At 34.1% G+C, this 12,596-nt stretch overlaps 1 protein-coding gene across 1 annotated transcript in view; it reads right to left on the bottom strand.

Annotated features, from left to right (window-relative positions):
* Positions 1–12,596, bottom strand: part of SNED1 (sushi, nidogen and EGF like domains 1) — a 1,598,911-nt gene that overhangs the window by 465,088 nt on the left and 1,121,227 nt on the right. The window contains exon 22 of the mRNA XM_044070335.1: positions 4,688–4,984. Coding sequence (XP_043926270.1) covers positions 4,688–4,984 — 297 coding nt within the window. The remainder of the gene's footprint in view (positions 1–4,687; positions 4,985–12,596) is intronic.

Here is a 12,596-nt window from a genome sequence, read left to right as displayed (position 1 = left end):
GAGGAACTCCCTAGTCAGCCTCAATAAGAAGCTGGGATCCCTCATAAAATCCTCCAAAGCTAGTTATGAAAACAAAATTGCCACTGATTCTAAAGACAACCACAAAGCATTCTATAGCTATGTCAAGAATCTCAATGGCAACACTCAGATCTGCTCTGAGTTACAGCACAATGACACTAAATATACAGAACCAACTGATATTACCAACGTCCTGGCAGATAGATTCAGTGCTAACTTTACCCCCCTCTCACCCCCTAAAGGGCCCATCTTTATACCAGAAGAATGCAAAGTTCCTGTAATCACGGCTGCACAGGTAAAAACCTCACTCTCCAAAGCCAAGAACACAGCATCCATGGGACCTGGCAACATCCCAGGCTGCCTTCTACATGAACTACAGAATGAACTGGCACCTCCCTAAGTGCCATGTTCAATCATAGCCTCACCTCAGGCTTTGTGCCCATTGAATGGCGCACTGCGACAGTTATCCCACTCCACAAAGGGGGTGGGCCACAACAGACCCCGGGAACTACTGCCCCATTAGCCTGATTAACCTGGTCTGCAAGGCCATGGAACATATCATCATGGAACTCATAAACAAAGACATTGGAGAGCTCCAAACTCTGTACCTCACACAGTTTGGGTTTGTAAAAGGCAGATCATGTCTCCTAAACCTGATAGACTTCTTTGAAGTAGTCACCAAAGCCATAGATAAGGGTAAGGTGGTTCACACAGCCTATCTAGATCTCGCCAAGGCGTTCAACACCATCCCCCACTCTGGAATTATAGACAAACTCACTAAACTAGGTATAAATCCCTATGTCACAAGATGGGTTGCCAACTGGCTTACTGACAGAACCCACACTGTGAAAGTAGCAGACTCCAAATCAGACTTCAGACCAGTGACAAGTGGAGTACCACAGGGTTCAGTCCTGGGTCTTGTTTGGTATCTACTTCTCTGAAGTACAGGCTAACACAGAAGGTCTTTGGCTAACTAAATTCGCAGATGACTGCAAACTAGGGGCCATAATCGAAACTCCTAATGATGTGGACATCCTACAAAAGGGCCTCACTGAGACAGATGCCTGGTGTCAAAGACACGGTCTCAAGCTCAATGCCAAAAAGTGCATTGTCATCCACTTTGGTAAAAATTCTGTACCCATGAACTACCACATAGGCGGTAGTCTACTTAACACTGAAAGTGTGATAAGAGACCTTAGGACACAGGTGGACAGTAGTCTCTCCTTTGATAATCACATCGCCACAGTGGTCAGGAAATCCTTCTATGCGGCACACCTCATCACAAAAGGTTTCTCATTCAGAAAAAAAGAGGTCATTGTTCCCCTCTACTCATCACTCATTAGACCCATTATAGAGTACAATGCCCCTTTTGGTATGTGCCTCACAAGACATCTACAACAACTGGAAAGGCCACAAAAATACCTCACAAAGAGGATTACTGGCCTCAAACAGATGTCTTACGCAGACCGTCTCAAAAAACTCCAGCTTTACTCCATTGCATATCACCTACTCAGAGGCGATCTCTGCCTAACATTCAAAGCTATGTCAAACCCAGAGCTGTTGTACACAGTCCACTTAAAAAAATCCCAATCCCTCCAAGCTACACGGTCTAGGGACCTAAACCTTGTCACCACAATAAACAGAACATGCTGGAGGGATAGATTCCTGTCCCAGAGACTTCCCATAATCTGGAACAGACTACCTATCTATGTCAAACAGAGCTCCTCATTAGCATTCTTCAAGAAAAATCTTGACGATTGGATGGGTAATAGGAAATTCACCCCAGGGATCACTTCTGTGGTTCTGCTTGACAGGGGCACAGGAAAATATTTTTCTTGGGTGGCGAAAGCCAGGGTACCTTTTTGGCTAGGCTTGTATAGGCCCTAGGGTCAATAGCCTAGTACCTACCTAAGAACCTATGAACCTATGAACAGGTTGCATACTTGCCTTTGATGCAGAAGGCTGCAAGTTCTATTCCCACACCATGTAGCTAGATTGCTGATATTGTGTTGTACTTTAAGGGGGGATGGGGATGCTGCACTCCTGTGTATGTCCTCCTATGAACCTGCTCTTAGTTTGCCAGCCGTTCCCTATTGCAATATTACCACCTTACCAATTTTTTAATATAGTATATGCAGTTTATTTTTCAAGGGCAGCAAGTACTGACTTTTTAGAAGAAATACTGAAATGTAAAGTTGTTTGCTAGTAGCGATCTCTTCATTAGTTACAGATCTCTTTAATACATTTTGTTTCATTGCTTACTGGAAAAATGATCAAAACCACAAATTTAAAAAACACGCTAACAAGTGGTGCTGTATTATACAAGGAATATAATTTAATACAATCAGAAAGGTGAATCAAAGAACACATGCATGTATGCAGTGTTAGTAGCACAACGGGAAGCATGGGGCCTATGGTTTGAAAACAGCCCAAAGGTAAACTTAATCTGCCACTGGTCAGATGCATTTTCTTTGAATGTGGGTTTCAATGCTTTTTCAATGAAAGCGAGTTTCAAAGGCAGAGAAATTTACTGTTAATGCTAAGTCTGTTTTCATTGTGAGACTGTATTGCTTTATTTAGCAATTTGCTATCAGTGTGCTAAAAAATTGAAATAAAAGTTTTAAATTAAATTCAAATATCTATAATAACCATAGAAGTAAAGAAAAAATAGTGTGCACACTGGCAGGTTTGAATGGTGTTTATGGCTTCTGGGGAGAAATAGTTGAGTAATGGGACATTAGAATGGCAGAGGTAGGGGTGGGGGAATTCAAAAGAAGCTTAAAATTGATAAAGATGGAAAAACAGTTGAACATGTTAACAGCTAGTATCCAGTGAGGGTGGTTGAGGATAAAGGAATTCTGAATACGGAGGTAAACTTAGAAGTGCTGCAACTAAGTGGCACAACGTATGACATAAGAATGCCAAAGAAGCTGAAAAGCAAGGAGCACAAAATAGTGGTGCAAGCATCATTTCTGTACAGCACCGATACCTGAGTAGTGAGCTGAGAAAGTCCGAGATGATGGAGATGAAGTGCCTGTGATCGGCAAAAGTATGCACACTGTGGGAGAGTTGATAAACTGAGGATATCAGAATAGAAGTCAAAGTACCCCAAGTTGCAGGGAATGTCAAAGAGAATGGATTATGGTAGTTTGTTCAAATATATACGAAAGCAGAAGAAATGTTGTAGTAGTAGATTTGGAAGAGACAGGAAGAGGTTAAGATGGATAAGTACATCCAACCAAGAGGTAGATGGGCTGCATGAGAGAAGACATGTGGCAGCTGGACATGACTATCAAAGAAGGTAGGAAAGTGGCTCTGAACTGAGTGATGTGACGATAGCTAATGCGACAGTCCAATCCCATACAAAAATGGGGAAAACAGTATTGATGTTTATAATTATTCTTTACCATGAGGACTTTTTAACAAGGATTTGTGTAATAAAGATACTAAATTGTTAGCTTAAAATGGAAGAAGTATCCCAGGAAAGAATGGCATGGCATTACCACCTTCTGATGATACTAATAGAGTGACCCTTGCCACCTTCTGATACTAATAGAGTGACCCTTGCCAGGTGGAGGAGCAATGATGATTTAATGTAGGACAGATCTAAGATATTTGTGGTGCAAGATTATGAACTGAATTTGTGTGTTTATGTTTGATGTTAACCATGCATTCTTTGAGTTTAGAATGTATTTCAAGTTTGTTAGATAGTTAGCCTCAGTTCTTTAAGAGGATGTACCATTACTATGGGGTCAGAGTCACTGGGAAAATAACATTTGAGTGTTAAATTAGTATATATATATATATATATATATATATATATATATATATATATATATATATATATATATATATACACACACACACACACACATATACATATATATATATATATATATATATATATATATATATATATATATATATATATATATATATATATATATATATATATATATATATACAAAATCACTGAACCCACATGTTTAATACATTATATATATATATATATATATATATATATATACACACACACACACACACACACACACACACACACACACACACACACACACACACACACACACACAGACGCACACACATTTATATGCATGCACAAGAACACACACACACACATATATATATATATATATATATATATATATATATAGAAGTGTTGAGATGGTGCATCAGTCATTTCATCTTTATGCTGTATGTCAAGAGTCATAATCATTGTAAGACTAGATTGAATGTGTTTGCATATGCATATATTAACATTAATATGTAAATGAGATCTCATAGAACTGCTGAAGTTTGTGCAAGCTAATCAGAAATCAGTGGAATCCCTACTGGTGCACTGATAAAGCAAAAGCCTGAAAGTATTTTCTAGGGAGTCCATTAAAAAATTGCAAGTACTTCTGTAATCCCCAGAAATCCCAAGCTTTGCAATCGTTCTGATTGCACAGCATTTTATTTACTAGCACTGTAACCTGCTCTTAAACGCAGGGCTACATTTACTTTCTAATGATCATTTACTGTTCATGTCTTAATCAAAACAGTCCAAATAGTTTTTTGATTACCAAAATCAATATTAATAGAAGCAACATATTTATAGAAGCAACATTATATTATTTTTTTATGACATCTTTGCCATGTCATGAATACTCACTTGTTCGGAGCAGAAGGATGCTGGGATGACTGATGTCATTTCTGTTGTAGACATTACGTTTAACAGAGTACACTGAAATGTTGTATGCTCTTCCTGCTGCAAGTGAGCGCAGAATGTGAGATGAATGACCTTTTTCGACAAAGTCTGTCTTGGGGAAATTTCCATCAGTAGACACATATGTCACAGCAAAACCATTAATCAGTTGTTCACCATCCTGCTCTTTTGGCAAAAGCCAAGATATCTTCATTTCTGTTGTGTCCACTTGCTCTGCTGTCAAAGACACTGGGGGAAGAAGCTCTAATAAAGACACAAATTCAGAAAAGGATTGAGGTTAGAGGCTATCTGTTGCTACCGCACTTCATTCACCCCATAACTTCTTCCTGGCCTTTATGATTTGACTTTGCTCTAGAAGGAAGAATAGTCTTCATTCAACACCAACATTCTAATTTGCATGCCCCTTGTATATTTCATGATAAATTTCTTATGAAAGCATTCTGCATCAACAACATTCTAATTTGCATGCCCCTTGTATATTTCATGATAAATTTCTTATGAAAGCATTCTGCATCAACAACTGGCCGTATAAATTAATGGTTATGGCATTAAATTGTGGAAAGGTTTCATTCAGCCAATAAGGGCTTGATTCCAATAGCTTTCATTTATAGATCACAGCCATGAACCAGATAAAAGTTTCCTGGTCACTCTAAGAACCAAAACCTCTGCTTAGTGGATCATATCCAGTAAATAATGCATTATAAATTACACTGAAACAGACTATACATCTAAAGGCTTCATGTGTTTCTACTTTGTCTGCCTTTATGTCCCTGTGATATGTTTATGATAAAACACTCATCTGCATGGGAACAGTCAGTGAGACTACTGAGTGCTGTGGCAGGAGTTTTTTACAGACAGCTTTAGTAGGAAAAAAAATAATAGATCAGAGTACCTGGAAATTCAAGTTCAGTGATACTAATTAATATTTCACACAAAATCAGTAAGCAACACTTGGCTTAAAAGAATTAAGAAGAAAAGAAAGGCAAAAGCAAACTATTAAAAATAGATTGAAAAAAATACCCAATTTGCTTGTTTTACTCACATTTGTATGAAAGGACTCACAAGAGTTAAAAGCATTTCTCCCGGCCTTCTATTGCTTAAATGCCTTACAAGATAATTGAAAGAAAGGAACAACATGTGACACAAAATCAAGCATGAACCTGGAAGCTCAGACTGTCATTTGAAAATAATTTCACTTACATTTATAAATAATAATTAAAGAACAATATACATTATTATGACTTTACAGTCTGTAATGTCATTAAGCTGTATGGAATGTTTTCTTCTACATGCCATGTAGAAAATCTTAAATAAAATGAACAAAGTACCTGATGAGACTATAATACTAGATGCAATGCAAGCAGTGGCCATTATTGTGTAACGAGCATTATATTACCAGTTTAATTAGTTTTGTTTTGTTAATAACAACATAAGGTATGTGTGGAAAACACTGAAAATAAAATAAGGGAAATTGATTTTTTGTTGAAAATGTTTTATTGATTTAAAAAAAAACTCAAAACAGAAATCAAATATTTAAAGAAAGACATACCAATTGTATAACTATTTACAAAGTTCATAACAAGAGAATTTATACAGAACAAAACCATTAATACTTTTCCAATAAATCACTGTGTTTTTGTCATGATATGCATTGATTAATTACATATGAAGTTCTCATTTTAACAGTTTGCAATTCATTCTTACAATCTTAGCTAAACAGACAAATTTCATAAAAGAAAGGGTAGTTTTACATTTCCAATTTTTTGTAATATCTTTCCTAGCTATAAACAGAATAGACCAAAGCAGAGACACTTGCTTAGTTGGAATATACTCTGGTATTGGGACATTAACTAGTATCAAATAATCTATACATTTGTCTGACCAGAATGCTTAACAAAATTTCTGAAATTCAATCAAAAGGGAGATATAATTCCACATTTCAATAACATGTGTACCCAATTAGCATCAAAGACTTCCTGCATCTCCAGCAATTATTTTTTTCTGATTTATAGATTAGTGCCACTTTATCAGGAGTGAAAAAGCCTCTATGTAAACACTTCCAAGTATAAAGTTTCCAATAAAGTGATAGTGTATATTTACCTGCAGATCTCAAGGATAATTTGTTTCAGAAAAAAAACAAACATTATTTACCTTTTCTAAATATTTCCAATAAGACAAATCTGGAGTGAAATACTCAAATCTTATTATCCCATAAATCTTAGATAAATTAGTCTTATCATTGACCATATCACTATTAACTTTGAAGAAAATTTCTAATATTTTTGGAATAGATGTATGCTGATCCCAAGTTATTTTTATTTTATCATTAATATACTCCTTAAATATTTGTATATTCAACCAAACATTTTTCTCCAAACTATATCTGGCTAAAAGAAAATCATATGAATTTGTTTAATAACATTCAAGAATTGATGCCAAAACTATTGGCTACAGGAAATAGCAAAATTAACAATTCTTTAACCATAAAATTGATGTCCATAAATGTTTAAAATAAGAACAATATCACTAACAAAAGGAATGGAGATGAAATTATTTATATTATTACTCATACCAATATATTTTAGAACTCAACACAATTCACTAATACCAAATTTTAAACAAAAATCTATATCAAATTTATTATTAGCAAGTAATATTCTTATTTACTGTTTTCCCGCTAGAACCATAAGAAGTATTTAGCCATTTAACTACTATTTTATGATGACAGACCTTGCATGCATATAATTCAATATTTAGGAAACCAGTACTACTTTCCTTCCAGCTTTTTGTATTTCAATCCAAAGATATCATTGTTTTTTGTGGATACCATAAACATTTAATAAGAATAGAATTTATATGATTTAAAATCTTTTTGAAAGGTAGCATAATTAATGACTGTGTATAGAATAAGATCTCTGGCAAAATTACCATTTTAATCAGTGAAAGTCTGTCTTCCATTGTAAAAACAATTTATTCCAATTATTAGTTCATTTAATCAGTGTATCAATTAATTTTTTATAATTCACCAAGACCAAATCCTTTCAATTGGCCATAATAATAATTCCCAGATATTTAATTTGTGAATTTTCCCATTAAAATCCTTATATTTTTTATTTGTTTTTTATTAATAAGCAACATTTTTGTTTTATTATGATTAAACTTTAAAATTTTTTTTCAAAATATTTTAAAGGGTTAACTATGTGCTCTAATGAAGATTCAGTATTGCCACTTGTTGGCAAAATATTGCTAGCAAAAAGCTGAATTTTAGAATTATAACTGCCATCTATTGAGAACACCTTAGTCATTTTGTTAGACCTAATGTAATTTGTAAAAAATTCTATAATCAAAGCAAATAAGAAAGGAGACAAAGGGCAAACTTGTTTTTTACATTTTACTATTTTAAAAGAAATAATTAAAAATGAGCCTATTTTAATGACAGTGAATTATTATATAGTTTTACAATTAAATTTATAAACTCTATGCAGAAATTATATTCTTCTAGCACTCTAAACAAATAAAACCAATTAACCAAATCAAAGGCCTTATCCAGGTCCAAACTTAAAATTGAAAATTATATCTTATTTTTATTGATATATATATATATATATATATATATATATATATATATATATATATATATATATATATATATATATATATATATATATATCAATGAAAGGAGTTTAATGATGTTATCTTGTACTCTTCTATTCAAAATAAAACTAGTTTGATCATCATCAATCAATATTGGCAAAAACAATTTCATCTTTTCGCCAACATAGACTTAAAAATCTTATTGTCCACATTTAAAAGTCAAATGGGGTGATAAGAAAAGCATGGTTTTGGATCTTTATCCTGTTTTAAGATAGGTGAAATTAGAGAAAAATCTCCATGAAGGTGGAGTATTTGAAGTAGTTCTAACTTCTTCAAAAGCTTTTAATACATTCAATATATTATCAGGAATTAGCTTATATTACTCAGAAATCATACCATCTACCCCTGGAGCATTATTACTTTTAAGACTTTAATTTGTTTGTTTAATTCTCTAAAAGAGACCAACTTATCTATTCTGATTTTCTGTTCTCTAGTTAACTTATAATGTATATTTTCTTTCAAGAAACTTTCAACTAAATTACAATTATCCAACAATGATGTTATTGTTAATTTGTACACAATGACTCCTGAAACATTCTAATATGTCTTTTAAATCAATTGCCTTCTTATTTTTGTTCCAATCTTTATATGAAATCTCTTTATTATGATTCACATTATTTAAAGGAAAACCACATTCACAGACTCAAAAAACATGTTTATTTCATCATGGTTTGGTTTCCTACATTTTAATACCACTCTGGGACTATTTGCAGTTTTTTTAAATATTTGTATATGTAATTTCTGAGTCTTACCACATGGGGTCTGGCATCTTGAAGTAATTCTGATTATTTAGTCTGCCTCTAGATATCCCATAATTCAGTGCTTGTCTGTAAAAAATGACATCATGCATGCCTCTTTCTTCCTAAAGCTCTGTCACTGCACTGATTTTACATGCATACATTGTCTTTTAGTCAGTTACTTTTAAGTAACATTTCCTGCCGTTCAATGACTACTTAAAACACAAACAGTGCAAATGCCACCAAACAGACTTTCAAAGTGCTTTTTACTGCTGGATCTTTTTAGAATGGCTAAACTGGAGTATTTTGTGAAGCCTCAATTTGTGCTACTTTGACTCATCTTTCACCCCTTCACACCTAACTTCCCTAGCTGTCAAAGTGCTAAATGTAATTTGAGCTGTTACATACTGTGATTGACAGTTCACAGCAGGAGACTTGACTCATGTACTGTTTCCTTGTTCTAGCCTTTACTTATTGTATGGATAGGGGAAGGGCCAGTGAGCTGTGACATCAAAGCATGGGTGGGTTTTTAAGACAGTAGTGGTGATGTCTGTTTTGGGGATGGAAATGTCCAGAAAACTACCTGTATGCAGTGGCCTTGGTGACATCAGTAAACTGGAGATTTCCAGGTTGGGACAAAAGGTTTTTGAAAGGGAAACTAGCACAGTATAGTAAGGTACTGTTTTAGTGGAGAGAAACAGTCAATTTAAAATATTTTAAATGCTGTATTTTTGTTTATTCATAGTAGGGACAGTAAATAGGGAGAAAAAAGACAGAAAGGTTGAGCATTTAATAATATAACCCCATTGTTGTCCTTTAACTTTTTTGCTGTAATTGCTAATTTATGTAAACTTTTAGGGTTTATTGAGTATGACTGTAACTTTAATTTTTCAATATTTATTGAAATCTTATGATAAAGTATTTCAAGATATCTCTGATTTAAAACTTTTAGCTCAGAAATACTGGAATTATCATTGGGTTTTAAATTTAATTTTAATTTATCTATACTCAAGTGTAAATCATTTAACTCTTTATCCCAATCTTTTGGAAATATACCAAGTTTTAACTCAATCATATAAACAAGCCTTTAATGAATCCCATAAAATAATATCTGTAACTTATCCATCCCTTATCATTAAACTATATACACTGATTTAATTCCTTCAAAAAACAATAGCTAAAGCCTCTAATTGTAACTATATATACAGAGATTCTCTGGCAATAAGTTAAATTATTTGGCTTCAATGAAACAGTAAAATAAATTGCATTGTGATCAGATAAAGGACACCATGTTATCAGTACTTCTTCAATTTTGGAATATAAACCACTAGTAGTAAAGACTTTTCCCGAATTTACTAATCTTCCATGCAGGACTAATCTAGTCACGCATGGAAGTGGCAGTTTAAGAGAAGGACGGCAGTGCACCATGCATATTAATGAAGGTGCGCTGCCTGAACTCCCAGTGCTACACGGAGCATGGAGGAGTGCAGGGGGGCGTGTCTGAAAGCAGAGCTCACAGAATAAATACGCCAATGCAAAATAGTACAGAAGAATGTGTAAATAAATGACCAAAACTGCTCATAGGTGTCCGTATATCCCCACCAACAGTCCCCATGTGTTCAACAGCAACATACATTTAAATAAAACGAAGAGACCCTTTTATTTATTTTTTTTAAACCCCGAGTACAGCTAACCATAGGTGCGTTGGTGTGCCCATCACTTAGCTACGGTTAAAGCAGCTGAAAAGGCTAAAGAGGATAACAAGGAATGTACATGCAAATGAAGCAGCACAGCAATAGTGTAGTGGTTAGAGCAACCGCCTAATGAACAACCATTCCTGGTTCGAGTCCCACTGCAGCACATATCATTTTCCATGTGAAATCTGTATATGAACATATTTTTACATCTTTTTGCCATATAACCTACATAATAACATTTAAATGTGAACTGGAGTACTGCATTAAATGCACATGTGAAGTGTCATAATGAATAAGGCACTAGTAAGCAGGTTTAAGCAAAAATAAGCAGTAGTAAACATGTTTAAGTGCGTTTGCATGGGGGTAAGCATTGCCTACACAGATTAAGCAAAGTAGAAGCTAACTGAGTTTAAGAAACTGTAACCAGAGGTTAGTAGTGTTTACCGTCAGGCAAACCTGCTTACAACTGCTCAAAAGTGCCTTAATCACACTGTATCCAATGGCCTTTGTTCTGCCTAGCAACAAAATAAGCAGCCTCTGCTAGGATCAAACCCAGGACCCTGCACAACATAGCCAAAGTGATTTACCACTAAACCATCTCAGATATACATATCCTTGATGTATTTACAAACATATCATCCAGTCCAGTCATTCAACAGTACAGAGAATGTATTCCAACATGTAGATGTATGTGTGTGAGTAAATATATTAATGTCTAAACTGTTGCAACATATTGATATATGTGTATGTACATATATATATATATATATATATATATATATATATATATATATATATATATATATATATATATATATAGATATATATATGTATATATATATATATATATATATATATATATTTATGAACATATAAACATACAAATGCCTACATCTATAGATATATATGTCCACAACTACATGTCGAAATATATACTGCAGGTCATATATTTATGTCAGCAGATATATAAACATATATAGGTATATACAGACATACATCTGTAGATAATGGGGAAATAACAAAACATATATCTCCTCATGCAATGTTAATGGGGTTGAGAGGCCCCACACAATATACGTCTGGTACGAATAGGTATACTCCCCCCAGCCAAGCACGGCCCCTCTGTAATACAGTACCAAGTGTTGTAGATCCCATAACCAGGACCAGACACGACATGGCCATCCCTAGGATACATATACACAGACACATATACGCAGATACAGATATATTATATATATATATATATATATATATATATATATATATATATATATACACACACACACACACACACATATATATATATATATATATATATATATATATATATATGTAACGACACATACACACACAGAGATTTGTACAATAATATAGATATGTAGTACGTGCACACAATATGGAGCAGCCAGTATTCCTACAGTTACCACCTTACCATCTGGAAACTGTATGAGCCACCCATACGAATGACATTCATAGCCTGCAACATATACCCACAGAGATATCAAAGGGTATAACATCACACACAGGTGTGCATAAATGAATGTGAAAGCTTTATCTGTGTACTATGACAGTTGCATATGCCATGTCATATAGCTGTTTAGACACTGACATCCATATGAACAGTGTAATGCAACTGAGAAACAGTTATACTAGGCCTTTAAGTAGTACATTAGTAATGACAAACTGGGTCACAGCATACTAGACAATCAGCAGTATGTAATGCAGATGTATAGGTCAGCAGCCTCTATCTACACTGTATACAATCCC

The sequence above is a fragment of the Protopterus annectens genome, chromosome 4.part1 (genome assembly GCF_019279795.1).
Source record: "Protopterus annectens isolate FY-2018-M chromosome 4.part1, PAN1.0, whole genome shotgun sequence".
NCBI classification, from domain to species: domain Eukaryota; kingdom Metazoa; phylum Chordata; order Ceratodontiformes; family Protopteridae; genus Protopterus; species Protopterus annectens.
Note: the sequence above shows the minus strand (reverse complement) of the source record. Positions and strands in the feature narration are given on the sequence as shown.